This window comes from Saccopteryx bilineata, chromosome 2 (assembly GCF_036850765.1).
Source record: "Saccopteryx bilineata isolate mSacBil1 chromosome 2, mSacBil1_pri_phased_curated, whole genome shotgun sequence".
NCBI lineage: Eukaryota > Metazoa > Chordata > Mammalia > Chiroptera > Emballonuridae > Saccopteryx > Saccopteryx bilineata.
Window position 1 is genome coordinate 171,477,645 of NC_089491.1, and position 19,097 is coordinate 171,496,741.

Below are 19,097 nucleotides of genomic sequence, written 5' to 3' on the forward strand. Positions count from 1 at the left end.
GTAGAGCCTCGGCCAGGCTTGTGGAAGTCCCAGGTTCAATTCCTGGCCAGGGCACACAGGAGAAGCACCCATCTGCTTCTCTACCCTTCCTCCTCTCCTTTAGTTCTATCTCTCTCTTCCCCTCACACAGCCAAGGCTCCACTGGAGCAAAGTTGGCCCGGGCACTAGAATGGCTCTGGTTGCAGCAGAGCAACACCCCAGAGGGGTCGAGCATCACCCCCTGGTGGGCATGTCAGGTGGGTCCCGGTTGCAAGCATACAAGAGTCTGTCTGTCTGCCTCCAGAAAAATACAAAAAAAAAAAAAAAAAGAAGGTGTCAGGCAGAGGAAAGTTCAATGCTACATTTAGACTTTGTAAGAAAACACAAGATTCTGGAAAGCAGCAGCAGGTTCTTGGGTTGAGGCAATAAGGCTATCTAGAAACTGGGAGTGGCTTCCATGAAAACAAAGATTAGGAGAGATTCCTATACCACCCCTTCTTGGAGAACCCATTCCCGACCTTTACCTGTTCGTAATTACATGTTCCTTGCTCTCCTTTATGTCTGCCACTCGCTTGCCATACCTGAGGATTGACACAAGCACAGCAGGGTTAGCCATACCATTGGTTAGAGGCCTTGTCCCACCTGTCCAGTCCTCAGAGTTTCCAAATGCAATCTGTCGGGGCGGGCAGCCCTGATTATCAGGATCTTTCCAAACCCTACTTTTACCCTGGCCTGTTAATAAGATACTCATAGAGTTTAGCGACTATTCAGTTCTCTTCATTATTTTGCAGATGAAGAAAATAATACCTAGGGGCAAAAATGACCCGCCTAAGGTCAAGTAGGGTCTTAATGGCAAAGCTGGAAGTGGACTTCTTGTCCTCTGCCGGTGCCTTGACACCTTCAAGCCAAAATACTGTTCCAGGTTTGAGCGAGATAAAAAAACAGCAATGCGTAAGTGTGACACACACTCTATTCTCAAGTAAAATAATTACTCTGGCTCTACCTGGAGTCCCATTCCCACCCACCCCCACCTCTTAGAATTAAATTTTATAAGTTATCCCCTTGTCATTTAAATATCTCCCTCCCCACTGGCTTATTTTTTTCTCCCAACAAAGCCTCCCCCTTAGTCTAGAAAGACCCTCACTTGACCATGACAATCTACTAAATTTTGGCCATTCTCCCACACCACCAAACTCCTCCAAAGAGACATCTATGTTTTTTTTACTTCTTCACCTTTCACTGACCCTTGACTTCCACAGGCCTTTGACAAACAAATTGCTCTCTCTAAGGTTAATGTGAACTTTGAAGTCACCAAATTAAATGGCCTTTTCATTGTTCTTGGTCTGTAATATTCGATTTTTCTCACAATATCTTTTTTTATTTCCTACAAGCAACCCATGCTTCAAACCCCACATTACCCTAGGCTCTTTCTCTCTCTCTTTCTTACATCTGCCTTCTCTTGTCCTGCATCACTGTTGCCACATTAGTCAAACTTCATAACCTTTCGTTTCCCTTCTTCAAGCCACTCCCTTATTGAACTTAGCACACAATCAAAGAAATTTAGAGTTGGAACATATTTTAATTAAATCAGGATTCAACTCTCCTGGCAAATAATTATTTTAACATCTACATGGTACAATGGAAAGAGACAGAATTAAGAGTTGAAAAATCTGGAATTATTTCCTAATTCTTATCTCTTAACTGAGTGACATGTAGACTGAGTTTTCATTTTATTATTGATTTAAAAAGACATTAATACTTATACCTGATTATAAGTATCATGAAGATCAAATTATATCATTCATGTCAAAGACTCTCTACTCTATAAATCTTATGTTAGTTGTTATTCTTAGTGATGGAGAACTGAACACTTCAAACATCTCTTCTGTTTCTCAGAACCGGTAATCATTAGAAAGTTTTTCCATATTTAGATCTATCTAGGTATATAGATACAGCTAGATCTAGGTCTATAGATATAGATCCAAATCTACTTCCTATAACTTCAAGTTTTTAATTTTAGATTTACTCTTCCTTAATTCTGGCAATGAGTTCTTCTATAACATCCAGTTGTTGAGAGTATAAAGAATAAGTATTCAGATAGACTGTAGATAATATATCTGTATAAAGGTCAATCAGCTATTAAAATTTAAAATGTCTTTACCTCAGCTATTTCACTTCCTAGAATTTAGCCTATAGAAATGTTCACAAAGATATATGTCTAAGGATGTTCATTAGAGCATTGTTTGTAATTATTTTTAAGAGTGGAAATATTTCAAATGTTCATCAATAGGGGATTGGGTAAATAAATTACGTTACAACCACATAATGGAATGCTATTCGACTGTTAAGAAGAATAAGGTAAGTTTCTAAAGACTGATATGCAAAGATATCCAAACTACACTAAGTGCAGGATAAAAGCAAACTGTAGAACATAAGAGTGTGGATTCACTGTTTTTTAAAAATTGTTTATATAAGCTTGAAAATACAAGCACACCTTCACATGTTTATATATAAAGACAAGAATCCGGAAGACATACACCAAACTATTCTGGGAGGTGAGATTATAGTCAACTTCTACCTTATATTCTTTACATTTCTGGATGTTAGTTTTGCAACTATAAAATATACTGCTCATGGCCTGACCAGGCGGTGGCGCAGTGGATGGAGCGTCGAACTGGGATGCCGAGGACCCAGATTCAAGACCCCGAGGTCACCAGCTTGAGCGCGGGTTCATCTAGTTTGAGCAAAAGCTCACCAGCTTGGACCTGGGGTTGCTGGCTCGAGCAGGGGGTTACTCAGTCTGCTGAAGGCCCATGGTCAAGGCACTTATGAGAGAGCAATTAATGAACAACTAAGGTGTCGCAATGCGCAACAAAAAACTAATAAAATTAAATAAATATATATATATATATACACACTGCTCACAATAATTAGGGGATATTTTATAGCTTTGTATTCATTTTGAAATATCCCCTAATTTTTGTGATCAGTATATAATAAAAAGCCTGACCAGACAGATAGAGTGTTGGCCTGGGATGCTGAGGACCCAAGTTTGAAACCCTGAGGTCATCATCTTGAGTGTGGGCTCATCTGATTTGAGTGTGGGATCATATACATGACCCCATGGTCGCCGGCTTGAGCCCAAAGGCTTGAAGCCCAAGGTTGCTGGTTTGAGCAAGGGGTCACTGGCTCAGCTGCAGCCCCCCAGTCAAGGCACATAGGAGAAAGCAATCAAGGAACAACTAAGATGCCACAACTACAAGTTGATGCTTTTCACCTCTCTCCCTTCCTGTCTGTCTCTCTGTGTGTGTCTCTCTCTTGCTAATATATATATTTATATATATAATTTATAAATATATATATTTATATATATATAATTTATATATATATAAAATAAAGGCATTTGACCCCTTCCCTAATCCTACACTTCCTTCTAATTATAGCTTTCTCTCTAGTCTTTCCATCATGGTCAAACTTTTCAAAAGAGTTATTTATTAAATCCCTTATATCTCATTTGCTCCTAAACCTACTGCCACCCAGTTTTCAACCTCACCATTCAACTTCAGTTGTCCACAGAAGGGCAGTAAGACCATCTTTATATGTGGTCAAATACAATAAACACTTTTCAGTCCTCACTTTAGTTGACCTCTCAACATCAGCTAACAGAGATAACCAGTCCTTCCAGCTTGTAATGTCTTCCCTTGACATTTGCTTTCCCTCTTCTCAACATCTCTCACTGATTTCTCTGCCTCTCTTGGCCCTTAAATATCAATATTCCCAGAGGTTCTGTTCAAGTCTCTTCTCATTCTACATATTCTCCTTGAGTACAAGGATAGCTTTGATTACCATTTTACCAATCTTTATATAAATCCAGATCTCACTTGTAAATTCCAGAACCACAAAAGAAAAAAAAGGGTCTAAATGCATCTGTATTCAGTGTCCTATAGACACTTCAAGTTCAATCTGCTCAAAACTAAATTTATAATCTTTCCCCAACAAACTTGCTTATATTTACATGTTATATATCTTAAGGAATACCAAGTATCTATACCAGAAAGCTTGACTTCATCCTCAAATCCTAATTTACTTAATCTCTACCTCTACTTTTGCCCTCTACTTTTCTCCTTTGTAGCCAGAGTGATTTTTTTCTAAAATGCAAATATGACTATGTCACTCCCCTGTTTGAAATCAGTCACTGACTCTCTATCCTTTTTAGGACAGGTTCAAACTCTATAACAGGACATACAAGGCCAGAAATTACCTCTTTCTCTGCCTAGGATGTCTTTCTCTGCCTCAAGCAAATTCCCTGACTACACACACGCACACAAACACACACACACACACATACACACACTTTACCTGTTTAACTCTTCAGGTCTGTCTGTCTCCAGGTTTTTCTGGATCCTCCAGAGCCAGTTTAAGTGTCCTTCTAAATGTTTCCCTAACACTTTGTTTATACATCATAATCCCATACTATATCACAACAGTTTGTCTATTTTTCACCAATTTGTAATCTCCTTCAGAATAGAAATTTTGTCTTTTTTATTTAATAAGCACATATATAGCACTTACAATGTACTGGGAAATTTTCTATAAATTTCTTTATAAATAATAATTCTTTCACTCCTCATAACAACCTTATGAGGTAGGTCACAGGGCAGTACTGTTATTATCTCCATTTTATAGATGAGGACCTAGAGGTACGGCATGGAGAAGTTAAGTAACTTGCCCAAGATCACACAGCTAGTAAATCATTGAGCTAAAATTTAAACCCAGGTAGTCTGTTTCCCGAGCCCATGTTCTTAAACTCTATGCTATCTTATTAATTAATGAATCCCTAAAATCCAGTGAAGTACCTAGTAAATAGTAGGTATTCAATAAGTATTTCTTCAATAACTATACTGCTCACAAAAATTAGGGGATATTTTATCGCTTCATATTCAGTCTGAAATATCCCCTAATTCTTGTGAGCAGTATAGAATTAATCCTTACCACCCATACTCAGAACACTCATGGAGACTGAAAAAGCACGTGAGAAGGGGCTAAAAATCCCAAAAGGAGATGAGTTTGGTTCTGCTGTCTCACCCTTTAAAACTGCTAAACAGGTCCTCAGTGACCTTGTGCACCTGCAGCACATCATCCCGTATGAGCGTGATGTACAGGGAGCCTTGCAGACACAGCTTCCACAGCTTCTGGCACTGGACATTGGAGTTGAGGCACCCATGACAAAGAAGAAAGCCAACTGCAGGTGGTAAAACAGTACAGAGGAGATTTTAGAACTTGCTATTCATGTAACATATATCTCTTCCCATCTAATCCCACAAAACTTACTGATAATCCAGCGCTCCATCACTTCCATGGACAGGTATTCACAGGCCATCTATGAAGAGAGACTGAGGTGGTCAAGCAGTTGTTTAACTCGGTCTCCCCCTAAAGACTAATGTAGTCAAGCTAGAATGCGAGTACCAAAACCAGCTTTTATTTTTAGCAGAGTGGATTACAGCACTCCGATAAACCAATAGCTAGGAAACTTGCCAATAATGGACGTAAGGCACTAGAAGTGAAGTAAAGGGGAAAAGAGGTTGGGATGGAAGTCAGGACAAACAAAAGGTTTAACATAACTTCTCTAACCGTATCAATGGTTTCAATAATAGGAGAGCAAGACTCAAAATCTTCTCATGATTTCTCCCTCCTTTGGATTCTTTTACCACTTAAAGTATAACTCACTCATTTGGCACTTCTCATTTCTTTATGCAATCAGTTGTATTTTTATGACTTCATGGCATACCTTTCCTACTAGACAATAAGTTCTTTGAAGCAAGGGCATTGGGCTCACCATAGTAGAATAAAAATGTTTGTTAGTTAATTGATGCCTACGCTCAAGTTCCTTCTGGGCTAATAGGTGCCTACTGACTCAGTTTGACCCACTCATTTTGTGAATATTTACTAAACTCCTTCTATGGGCAGGTACACACTAACCCTAGTCCAAACAAAATATCCAACCCAACCACGATTTTTTAGCTGAAGACATGATCAACTTAGAAGCATGTCCAGGAAGAGTCCTAAAGCATTCTTAGGGCTGATATTTCCTGAAAGGAGCACCCTCTACAGAGATGGCCTTGGCAGAAAGAACACCTCCACTGATAAGTGGAAAGGAGAACTCACTGTGTCTGAACTAGCAGGGTTAATCATGGCAGGGGGGCTGCTGATGAGGCTCAGAAGCTGGGCCTTGCGCCACTGCTCAGCCCCCTGGTTCCTTCTGGAGAAGAGGAAGTGCAAAGAGAGGAGGGCTCCGCTCACAGCCTGTGGGGAAAAACAAATGAATCCCTAATGTCAATGAGCGGAGAGTATGCTTCTGCCTGGGGAATTCCTTACTCTCTCAGGGAACCTGCCTTTGTGTGAGGCCCAAATTCCTCTGTCAGCTTCTTCAGAGGGTGGTCATACTCCAAGACCATCTGACTCAGACGGGGAAAACTGGGGTCACTAGAAGAAAGCAGAGGGAAGAGGAGTTATAGGCATCCCTTAACCATGATCAACTCTTGTTTTTGATACAGGATTAAAACATGTGCATAGGCCGGCTGGCATCTTCTCCACCACCTCCAAATAAATACATACTAAATTGTGAATTCATGTATCTATAATTCATTCCAGGCCCAGGTATATTAAGCTATGATTCGGTAGAACCACATAATTCTGAGCAGGTCTATAAAAATATCCTCCATATAAGCACCCAAAATAGGGTTAGACACATGATAGGTACTCTTTTTTATGTGGATTAATTATAAATCAAGTAATGTGCCTGTATTCAATTCCTCATACAACCCAAAAGGATATATACACGTCCAAAGCTAATGGGTAAGGCATGTACATCAGTATTCTTGCAGTCATGAAAATATATACCATGCATAGAACAATGTGCCACAGCCTATTCTGATCCCTCTGGTCTTCATTTTCTCAGCCCTTAAGTACTTTTTTTGCACTGAGGAGCACAGAATTGCAGATAATCCAAAATCCATTTATATTTGGCTTCAAATGTACTGTATTAATATAAGCTCTGGCCAGTTGGCTCAGTGGTAGAGCATCAACCCAGAGTGTGGATGTCCTGGGTTTAATTCCCAGTCAGAGCACATAGGAGAAGTGACCATCTGCTTCTCCACCCCTCCCCCTCCTCCTTCTCTCTTTCTCTTTCTTCCCTTCCTGCAGCCATAGTTCAAATGGAGCAAGTTGACCCCAGGCACTGAGGATGGCTCTGTGGCCTCCTCCTCAGGCATGAAAAATAGCTTGGTTGTGAGCAAGGCCCCAAATGGGCAGAGCATTAGCCTCAGAGGGAGGATGCTGGGTGGATCCTGGTTACGGTGCATGCAGGAGTCTGTCTCTCTATCTCCTCTCTTCTTGTTTGGAAAAGGAGGGTGGAAATGTAATTATACATTACTTACCTCTAATGGCTTTACCTTGCTAATAGTATTCCTACTAACATAAAAAACTTTTTCTTTGTTTTTTGCAATAATCTGCAAAGCGGAGGGGGAACCAGTCCAGGATTAAAAACAAATCAGAGACAATGCAAACTGAATAACCTACTAAAAGATATTCAAGAGTTAACTATATGTAAAATGCACTTGTTGGTGTGTACACTTACAAGTACTAAGTTGCTTTATGTTGCCTGAATCATCATCTCAATTCTCACATGAGAAAGCATGGCATCTATTTCCTTTGTGTCTACTCCCTACCTCACAGCACCACATATGAGATTCTTCATCTCCCATATTCCCTTAACTCACATATGCCCATGCAGCATCTCGTGGGCACAGTTGTACATGCCAATTAGTACCCGTCGATCCTCAATCCGTGACAGAAGTAAAATAACTGAGGTATAAGTCACGATCAAATCCAGGAAACTTCGAGTGAAGTCAAAGTTGAGACTCTACAAGAAAAATACAGAGGAGCCCAAGAAGAGCAAGGTCAATTCATCCCTACTACCATAACCATTCCAGACAGTGCCAGATAGATGCTGAAAGAGCCTATTTAGAAGGAGGACCTCACAATAATAATAATAATAATAATAAAATAATAATAAAAAAATAGAAGGAGGACCTCACAAGATTGAAAACTAAAACAAAAGTTGGGGGCCAACAGTGAGATCAAGTTACAAGAAGTCCAGGAAACAAGGTAGCATTTAGAGATTGGAGAGAGTAGAATAAGAACTTTTGTGTAATGTTTGTTTTAAATAAGTCACATTGCTGATCTGCTTCACATATAAACACACATTAACTTCAGCACATTTTATGAAAGAATTATAGTCTTGGAATGAATAGCCATTCACTCATTATATAGTATATTATATACAGGTGTGGGCAAAAGTAGGCTTACAGTTATTCTATAAATAAATAATACAATAATTAATAAAAAATGATTCAAAGAATAAACTCTGTGTTTCATGTACTCACAACTATAAACATACTTTTGCCCACCCCTGTATATATATTACAATACATTATATATTACATATATATTCCTGGAGGAATAGCTAGTCTTCTAGTCCCATCCCACCACACATAGTCCCAACTAAGACATTATCTGTGGACAGAAGAAAATTGCAAAGAATCTTACAATATCAAAATGGCACTGGCAGGCATCAATGGTGTTGAGAAGTTCATATACATGATCCTAGGGGTAGAATTGGAGATGAGAATGAAAAAAGAATAAAGAGAAGATGACTTGTACTACCAGCATTTGAAGGAAAGGTTCTCTCCCTTACAGGTCGCAGGAAGCCACTGAGTAACATAAGAAAGGCATTGCTGAATAGTAATGCAGTAAGGTGTCCACAGGCCCCTATCAGGCTTACCCTGCCATACATTCAGATTTCCACAAGCACAAGTCACTACTACATTACATACACTCATCCTGATCTTATTATCCCAGTGCCCTCTTTCTCCACAAAACAAAACAAAACAAAACAAAAAAAAGGTTGCAAAATGCAGATCATTTGATAAGCTGTTTCTAAAGTGCCAAAAATCAGACCCATTTTTATTGATTATTTCCAAAGTTAGTCATTTTCAAAAAAGTTAATCATTAACAAATGAGACTATAACCAGTTTCTTGTGTTTCTATTTACTGACTATCTACTATGTGCTAAGTACTTACTAACTAGTTTAACAACCTGGTGTGTTCTTTCTTAATTTTCTCCCTATTTATATAATCCTATTTAGAGAGAGTGAGAAAAAGAGAGCTAGAGATAGGTATTTTTGGTCAACATTCATGTTACAAAATTAAAATAGTTGGCCCTGGCCTTTTGACTCAGTAGTAGAGCATTGGTCCGGCATGTAGATGTCCTGGCTTGGATTCCCGGCCAGGGCACACAGAAAAAGCGACCATCTGCTTCTCCACCCCACCCCCTCTTTTTTCTCTCTGTCTCTCTCTTTCTCTCATCCCCTCCTGCAACCATGGCTTAGTGAGACCAAGTTGGCCACAGGCACTGAGGATGGTTACATGGCCTCGCTTCAGGAGCTAAAATAGCTTAGTTGCCAAGTAGTGGAGAAATGGCCCCAGATGGGCAGAGCATCCCCAGGTAGGGGGTTAGCCGGGTGATTTTGGTCGGGCACATGCAGGAGTCTCTCTGCCTCCCCCTTTCTCACTTATGAAAAAAATTTAAAAATAAAATAAATTCAGATAGTATTACACCCTTCTTGTCATTTTGTTTTTTTCATCAACCTTATCTGATGAAAGTCCTCAAAGTTATTGGGTAGAGCACTAGTGTATTCCTTTCTAATGGCTATATAATAACTCACGGTATAGCCAATTCATTCAGCCTCTTTCCCACCGAAGGCATTTGCTTTGTTCCTTATTCCTGGCCTATCCACTGCATTTTGGTTCTCTCGGTTTTATAGAAGTGGAACTGCTAGATCAAAAGGCATACATATATTTGTTTATTTTTAAAATACATTGTGAAAAGGTTTGAACAGGCTCTTTAAAATGAAAATATACAAATGCCCAATAAGCACATGAAAATATACTCAACAATATTAGTTACCAGAGAAACACCAATTAAAACCACAATAGGCCCTGGCCAGTTGGCTCAGCGGTAGAGTGTCGGCCTGGCGTGTGGGGGACCCGGGTTCGATTCCCGGCCAGGGCACATAGGAGAGGTGCCCGTTTGCTTCTCTACCCCCCCCCCTTCCTCTCTGTCTCTCTCTTCCCCTCCCGCAGCCAAGGCTCCATTGGAGCAAGGATGGCCCGGGCGCTGAGGATGGCTCCTTGGCCTCTGCCCCAGGTGCTAGAGTGGCTCTGGTTGTGGCAGAGCGACGCCCCGGAGGGGCAGAGCATCACCCCCTGGTGGACAGAGCGTCGCCCCTGGTGGGCGTGCCAGGTGGATCCCGGTCGGGCGCATGCGGGAGTCTGTCTGACTGTCTCTCCCCGTTTCCAGCTTCAGAAAAATACAAAAAAACAACAACAAAAAAAAACAAAAACCCACAATAAGAGCCCTGGCCAGGAAGCTCAACTGGTTAAAGCATTGTCATAATACACTGAGGTTGCGGATTTAAGGAACATAAAAGCCAAGGAACATAAAAAAAAGGAACCAATGAATGCATAAATAAGTGGAACAACAAAATGATCTCTTTTACTCTCTCTCTCACCCTTCCTCTATCTCTAAAATCAATCAATCAATAAATATAAATAAAACCACAAAGATACCACTACATACCCACTAGAATGGCTAAAATTTAAGTCTGATAATAGCTAGTGTAGACAAGAATGTGGAATAACTGGAACACTGATATATTTTGCTGATGGGAGGAGAAAATGAAACAATCGCTTTGGGAAAAAATTTTGTATTTTCTTATAAAATTAAACATAACATCTAGATTATTTACCTAAAGAGTAATAAAAATATGTCCTCACAATGATTTGTACTCAAATGTTTATAGCAACTTATTTATAATGGCAAAAACTGGACCATTATAATTCAAATGTCTTTCAATAAGTAAATGAACAAATTGTATGCATACAATGGAATAGTACTCATCAAAAACAGGTAATGAACCCTGGCCAAGTAGCTCAGTTGGATGGACTGTCATCCAGATAAGTCAAGTTGTGGGTTTGATCACTGCTGCTCAGGGCACATACAAGAATCAACCAATTCATGAATAAGTGGAACAACAAATAGATGATTCTCTCCCGCGACACACATACTTCCCTCTTTCTCTTCTCTCTCTCTCTCTCAAAAAAAGCAATTTTTAAAATACTTTTCTATTTATTGATTTTAGAAAGAGGAAAGGAGAGAGAAATAGAGACAGAGACAAGAACATAGATCTGTTCCTGTATGTGCACTGACTGGGGATTGAACCAGCAACCTCTGAATTTTGGGACAACTCTCTAACCAACCAAACCATCCATCAAGGGCTGAAAAAAACAATTTTTTTAAAGGAAATGAATTGCAAATACATAAAACAATGTAGGTAAATTTCAAAAACTTTATGCTGAGTGAAAAAAGCTAGACACAAAAGAATACATGCTGTATATATTCTATGCCTGACCAGGTGGTAGTGCCGTGGATAGAGCGTTGGACTGGGACACGGAGGACCCAGGTTTGAAATCCCAAGGTCACTAGATTGTGTAGGGTCGCTGGCTTGAGTGTGGGATCATAGACATGCCCCCATGGTCTCTGGTTTGAAGCCCAAGGTTGCTGGTTTGAGCTCAAGGTCGCTGGTTTGAGCAAGGGGTCACTTGCTCTGCTGTAGCCCCCAGGTCAAGGCACATATGAGAAAGCAATCAATGAACAACTAAGGTATCGCAACTAAGAATTGATGCTTCTCATCTCTCTCCCTTTCTGTCTGTCTGTCCCTATTTGTCTCCCCCCCCCCCCCGTCAAAAAAAAAGAAAAAGATTTAATTATATGAACCTCTAGAAAAGAAAAATCTAATCTGGAAAGCAGATCAATGGTTGCCTGGGGCCAGGAGTTGGGGAGGTAGGGATTGACTGAGGGGAAAAAAGGCACAGAGAACATAGAGTAATGGAAATTTTCTGTACTTTGATCATAATGGTTGTTACACAGGCATATACATTTATCAAACTTATTTAAAATGTATAGAAAAAAATGTTTCCAATTTAACATCCCAAAAAGCCTGTATCTAGATCAACATATGGGGAAGCTGAGGCTAAGAGCAGTTAATAAATTTGCCCAAGTTTACAAAGCTAGTAAGAGATAGTATCAGAACTAGAATTCAAAGCCCATGATCTTCCCTCTATGCTACATGACTTCCAAATCCTCTGTCCAGGTCTATGCTCATTTGCTGCCTCCTTTCTAGGGAGGGAGGTCCTTCTCCTTCCTGCAACCCATTTCCCATGGAATACAGCTAAGGTTCACTTTCAACCACTCACACAACCAATGTCACTTACATAGGTCTTCTTAAAGACAAGAATCAGAAGGGAATGGAATTAACATTTGTTGACCCTATTACTTTATTGTATGCTAAACATTGAGCTAGATGTTTTCCATTATATGATCTCATTTAATCCTCACAAATACCCCATGTAGTAAATCTTATTTCTACATTTTATAGATAAAGAAACTGGGATTCAAAGAGTTCCTCGCCTGAAAGTCATATATCTTGTAAGTGGTAAGGCTGAGATCTGAAACCAGGCCTGTCTGGTTCAAAGCCTACCTGCTTTCCAATGCACAGTACACCTCAGAGTCTCTATTTCCCTTCCTGCCCTAAATCAGCCATACTAAATGCCTTGGGCTCAGAACTTTACCACTGCAGTAACCAGAAAATGTCTGGTATCTCCTTAAGATTGTAACTTTCCTAGTAAGAGTCTTTTTTTTTTTATATGCTTCCAGCATTCTTTCCACTACCTCTACCAATGTTCACTTCTTCCTAATTACTACTCTCAATTCCTGGATTAATACCCTCTGACCTGACTCTCCTTCAACCCAACAGTTTTCCATGCCTCCACTTCCCTTTTTATTGTGTGACCTGATCAACAGCCTGAATTAGCTCCCTAGGGTGAACACAGGGCACCAATGACAGGTCTCCTGCTATGATATTATTACCTAAAGAGATACTATAATATCATCATAAACTTAGATTGCTCAAATGGCTAAAATCTGTGTTAATTTTTTAATGCATTAAAAATACATGTTTATGTCAGAAAATACAGACAAGCATAATTTTAATTTGTTCTTTTTTATTTTAGTTTTTTTTTTCTTTTTGTATTTTTCTGAAGCTGGAAACGGGGAGGTAGTCAGACAGACTCCCCCATGCGCCCAACTGGGATCCACCCGGCATGCCCACCAGGGGGTGATGCTCTGCCCATCTGGGGCATTGCTCTGTTGCAACCAGAGCCATTCTAGCGCCTGAGGCAGAGGCCACAGAGCCATCCCCAGTGCCCGGGCCAACTTTGCTCCAATGGAGCCTTGGCTGCGGGAGGGGAAGAAAGAGACAGCGAGAAAGGAGAGGGGGGAGGGGTGGAGAAGCAGATGGGCGCTTCTCTTGTGTGCCCTGACCAGGAATAGAACCCGGGACTCATGCACACCAGGCCAACACTCTACCACTGAGCCAACCGGCCAGGGCCTTTAGTTTGTTTTTAAAAACAAAACTAATAATCTGCCTGACCAGGCAGTGGCACAGTGGATAGAGAGTCAGACTGGGACTCAGAGGACTGAGGTTCAAGACCCCAAGGTCGCCAGCTTGAGCACGGGCTGATCAGGTTTGAGCAAGGCTCACCAGCTTGAGCCCAAGGTCTCTGGCTCAAGCAAGGGGTCACTTGGTCTGCTGTAGCCCCCCAGTCAAGGCACATATGAGAAATCAATCAATGAACAACTAAGGAACTGCAAGGAAGAACTGATGCTTCTCATCTCTCTCCCTTCCTGTCTGTTGTCCCTCTCTCTGACTCTCTGTCTCTGCCACGAAAAAAAAAAACCACACATAATCTCACCAGTTAGAAATTCTAATCTTCTGTATATGCATGTTTATCTATGTTATTTTAGGGACATCTTCATCTTAAGCTTATATTGTAATTTGCTTTTTCACTAAAAACTATGTGAAGAACATTTTCCATACCAATCTTTTTTTTTTTTTTTTTTTTTTTTTTTTTTTTTTTTTTTAGTGAGAGACAGGGGAGGGCACAGAAAGGGACAGATGGGAAGGGAGAGAAATGAGAAGCAGCAATTATTGATTGTAGCACCCTAGTTGTTCATTGATTGCTTTCTCATATATGCCTTGACTGGGGGCTGCAGCTGAGCCAGTGACCCCTTGCTCAAGCCAGCAACCTTGGTTTCAAGCCAGTGACCATGGGGTCAAGTCTATGATCCCATGCTCAAGCCCACAACCCCGCACTCAAGCTGATGAGCCCACACTCAAGCTGGTGACCTCAGGGTTTGGAGCCTGGGTCCTCTTAGTCCCAGGCTTTTGCTCTATCCACTGTGCCACCACCTGATCAGGCTTCATACCAATTAATATAAATATATATTATTATCTTTAACAGTGCATGACATTCATTCATAGACTTATCCTTTGACCTTTTAACCAAACTTCTACTTATTGGATATATTCAATTATTAAATGGTTACTCCAAAGTCAAAGCAACAGAGTACATTCTTGTACATACATCTTTGTACTTCTATTTTATTGTTTTCTTAGAACAAATTTTTATAAGTAGGATTGCAAGACCTTTGAAACATTATCAATTTGCCTTTTAAAACATTGTACTAAATAATTGTTTTTGGTTTTTTACACTTACAAAAATAATACATACTCATTGTTTAAAGTTCAAATAAAATATCATTCATGTAGTACTGCTACCAAATACTGTTAACAATCAGTAAATCCAAATTGAGGGATATTCGTAAAAATAACTAGTTTGGATTCTTCAAAAAGGTGTCATGAAAGACAAAAGAAAAAGGCTGGAACTATTCTAGATTAAGGACTAAAGAGACATGACAACTAAATGCAATGTATGATCCTTGAAACCACTGGAGCAGGGGTTCCCAAACTACAGCCCCACGGGCCACATGCGGCCCCCTGAGGCCATTTATCTGGCCCCCGCCGCACTTCTGGAAGGGGCACCTCTTTCATTGGTGGTCAGTGAGAGGAGCATAGTTCTCATTGAAATACTGACCAGTTTGTTGATTTAAATTTACTTGTTCTTTATTTTAAATATTGTATTTGTTCCCGTTTTGGTTTTTTTTTTTTTACTTTAAAATAAGATATGTGCAGTGTGCATAGGGATTTGGTCATAGTTTTTTTTATAGTCTGGCCCTCCAACGGTCTGAGGGACAGTGAACTGGCCCCTGTGTAAAAAGTTTGGGGACCCCTGCACTAGAGGGATGTAAACATGGGCTATATATTAACTAATAATATTGTAGAAATTTTACATTTTCTGAATATGATGACTGCATTGGGGTTATGTAAGAAAATATTCTTGTTCTTAGTAGCTGTATGCTTAAGTATTTTAGAGAAAGAAATGTCAGGATGTCTGCAACTAACTTGAAAGATTCAGAAAAACAAATAAATATAAGCAAACATGGCAAAATACTAACAATTTGAAAATCCAGGAAAAGAGTAGAACAATATCCATTATACTACTTTTGAAATTTTTGGTATGTTTGTAATAAAATGTTGAGAAATAATACTTTAAATTTTTTAATTCAAATAATACAAAAATGTATAATTTAATAAATAAGTTGTTTTTTAGTTTAGTGTATAATGTTCTAAATCTTTTTATGTATACACTAACACTATTTGTAGTATAAAAACATATGTTGTTTTTTAGCAAGAGAAACAAGAACAGACAGAAAAGAAAAAAGAGAGATGAGAAGCATCAACTCATAGTTGCAGTACCTCAGTTGTTCATTGATTGCTTTCTCATATGTGCCTTGACCAGAGAGCTCCAACTGAGCCAGCGACCCTTTGCTCAAGTCAGTGACCCTGAGCTTCACGTCAGTGACCTTTGGGCTCAAGCCAGCAAACATGGGGTCATGTCTGTGATTACACATTCAAGTCGGTGATGCCATGCTCAAGCTGATGAGCTCGCACTCAAGCCAGCAACCTCAGGGCTTCGAACCTGGGTTCTCAGTGTCCCAGGCTGACACTCTATCCACTGTGCTCCACTGATCAGGCTAAACTTCTGTATCTTTTAAAATAAAAATATAATTGTATCATACACTATTCTGCAACTCATTTTCATTTAACAATGCAACTTAGATACCCTCTTATATCATACATTTTGTTTTTTAAAGAAACAGTATTTAACAACATAAATGAACATTTATAGAAAAGGAATAACCTCAGAAAGACAACATTCGCACTGGGACCTGAGCTAAATAGAGCTCACCCGAAATTCCATGACATCCACAAATGACTGGTAATAGTTGATGAGGAACCTAATTATCTCGGCTTTTTCCCGATGTACTGGTCCTAAATGTTGCTGAGAGAAACGCGAAACAAAATGTTAAAAAAAAAAATAAATGAGAAGACAAGTGATCAAGGTAACCCGAAAATAACAGGGTTTATACATAAAACGTTTTTGAAGATAGTTGAAATACGCTGACAGAGGAGGTTGGGAAATCTCCAAAGTTCTGGGGATCTTTGAACATAGCAGATCCCTTGTCTAAGGGTAGGACGGCTGCATGTGATTCTGACTAGATACAGAATGCTAAATAAGAGGAAATTTCAAGGTCCCTAGAGGTTTATCAAAGTGTGTGGGGGGAAGCAGAATGAGAAGACGTTACAGGTGAGATGATAAGAAACCTAATGTTAATGCATTAGGGAGGAGTAAGGAATATCCCACCAGATGCATAATTCTAAGACAATTAGCAAGGAAACAGTGAGTAGGAAACAGGAACAACAGTAAAATAGATGCACCCTGCTGGGTTGATGGAGTTGTCTTCCTGTACAGTAACAAAGTGTTCTCATTAATCTGGTGACAGAGAAAGGGGCAATGCTTTGCTCCAGTTTACCCTGGGAAAATTCCATCTTCCTCAGAATTCTCAAGACTACAATAATCTGAAGCCCTGTGATTGAGCCTAGGGAAACTAAAAGAAGTCTACACCATCTTCTGTGGGCCAAGCATAGACTTATTTCAGAGAAAGGAGAAAAGAAGGGTCACATTCTCACCGTGCTGTTTCGGACATCTGTGTTGGGAAATTTTTTGTTGATGTACTTGAGAGATGACTCCATGGACTTTTCCAGTAAGAAAGGTGGCTTGGATTTGGGGTCTGAACAAGTCTGCACAGATAAACCATACTACATTTTAACGCTTTCCCCTACCCTTCATTAACATATTTCTTCCTACATCACTCATTCTCACAAAATCTTTCCTAGGGAAAGGGAATCTGGGAATTCATTATAACAGCATAAGAGTAGGTCAGGAACAAGTTCAAGGACATTAAATCAACTATCAGAAGAGCTAAATAACCTGGGCATCTTGTCTTGCTGTGTAAAGTTTAATGTCTGCTTGGTCCCAGCACAAAGAGGAAGCTCTCCCCACCCTTCAGCTGAAGCCGGAAGCAGTGAGAAAAGCAGCTGCTCAGGAGTTAGACTTTGTGGGAGACTCAGAGTCAGAATTATGTCCATTATATAAGTAAATCATCCCAAAGGGCTATTAAAGGAAACATGGGGACAAAGAAACCACGTTCCTGAAGATTTATTTTCAAAATTCATAAAAGTTCCCTCCCTATTCCACTATTTTCTCTTCCAGAAATTCCCCAGTCCCACCCCGTCTTTATTACTTTACTTCCCTTGCCACCAGCTTCTCTCAATTCCCCAGTTTCTTTCCTAACGCACAAATACACAACCACAGCATGAACTACTTCAGACTCTAAGTACCTCAGAAAGCACCTACCCTTTGTGTTTTAATGTAAATATCATACCTATTTTTTTTTCCTTTTTGGGAAGTACTTCACAGATGTTTTCGCTGAGACCCAACTTTAGATATAGTCAGAGTGTGGGGGATCAGCAATAGATAATACAACCCAGAATTCTGGACCCCCCATCATTTTCCAAGTGACTCAGAACATAATTATTTACCACCCCACCCTTACCACACACCCAGCAGAAAGCAGACACTCTCATTAGGGTAAGAATCATACCTAGAAAGGGAAAGCCCTGAAAAAAGCCTCCCTTTCTGCTTCACCTATATAATCCAAGTGACTAAAGGCCAGTTAAGCCACAGGAAGAGGAGAAAGACCAGCCGCAGGACCTGCTGTTCTCAGGGTTCCCTGCCCTAATGCTGCTAGAATAATTAGTGCTAGTCCAGTTGCTCGTGCTTACCTTCTTGATGTTATACATACGAATGAGAACTCCTTGACCTCGATCATTCAGGATAGTGAGCTTTTCTGCTAATTTTTGCTGGTAGGCGGAGGTCAACGACATGATGGCCACCGAGAGAGTGGAACACCGAACAGCAATCCCTGATCTCCCCAAACACTTTCAGCTTGGGTGGTGACACCCTCTGGGCGGAAGGACCCAGCCTGGTTGGTGTGCTGGTCTTCCTGTTGCCTCTACAATTGGCTCATGGGTAAAAGCAGTCAGTACAGCTCACAGGCCCTCAGAATGAATCCTCTGTTGCTTCCTCTTGCACATTCAGCAGGGGCGACTTCCCCTTTCTAGCTATGCAGCTAAAACTGTGAAATGGGTGGAGGCAGGGGGAAGAGACAGGATTTCAAGGCTCTTCACAGTCTGGCATCAACCTTTTTTGGCGTTACCCCTCCACTGGTTTGCTATATAAAGCTCTACACCAGACAGACAGATACTGGCCACTCCATTCCTACACACCTTTATACTTTTCTTCTTTTATATCCCCACCAAGAATGTCTGTGTTATTTTCTCCTGATCCCTAGGCCCCTCCATCCTTTAGGGCCCAAATTAAGTCACAGCTCTTCTTAATTATTCTATCCAATGTTAAATATTACATATATAACATTCTATTTCTTCTTATATTTCAAGTATATGTATTAGCTCTCCCAACTATATCATAAGCTCCTTAATGATAAGAATTGTATTTATCAATTGAACAATCAACAGTTCAAATGTTATAGAATTGTTTACTTGGAACCTATGTACTCTTATTGATCAATGTCACTCAATTAAATTTAATTTTCTAAATAAAAAAAATTATTGTAT

At 40.0% G+C, this 19,097-nt stretch overlaps 1 protein-coding gene across 2 annotated transcripts in view; it reads right to left on the reverse strand.

The window, feature by feature from the left end:
- Positions 1-18,418, reverse strand: part of NCKAP1L (NCK associated protein 1 like) — a 53,080-nt gene extending 34,662 nt beyond the window's left edge. For both annotated transcript variants that reach the window (XM_066258508.1, XM_066258507.1), the window contains exons 1-10: positions 18,246-18,418; positions 17,091-17,201; positions 16,309-16,401; positions 8,587-8,643; positions 7,758-7,900; positions 6,372-6,462; positions 6,145-6,282; positions 5,311-5,359; positions 5,065-5,221; positions 504-560 (exon numbers count right to left, since the gene is read on the reverse strand). In XM_066258508.1, the coding sequence (XP_066114605.1) occupies positions 504-560; positions 5,065-5,221; positions 5,311-5,359; positions 6,145-6,282; positions 6,372-6,462; positions 7,758-7,900; positions 8,587-8,643; positions 16,309-16,401; positions 17,091-17,201; positions 18,246-18,347 (998 nt within the window). In that variant the 5' untranslated portion in view covers positions 18,348-18,418. The remainder of the gene's footprint in view (positions 1-503; positions 561-5,064; positions 5,222-5,310; positions 5,360-6,144; positions 6,283-6,371; positions 6,463-7,757; positions 7,901-8,586; positions 8,644-16,308; positions 16,402-17,090; positions 17,202-18,245) is intronic.
- Positions 18,419-19,097: the final 679 nt, after the last annotated feature.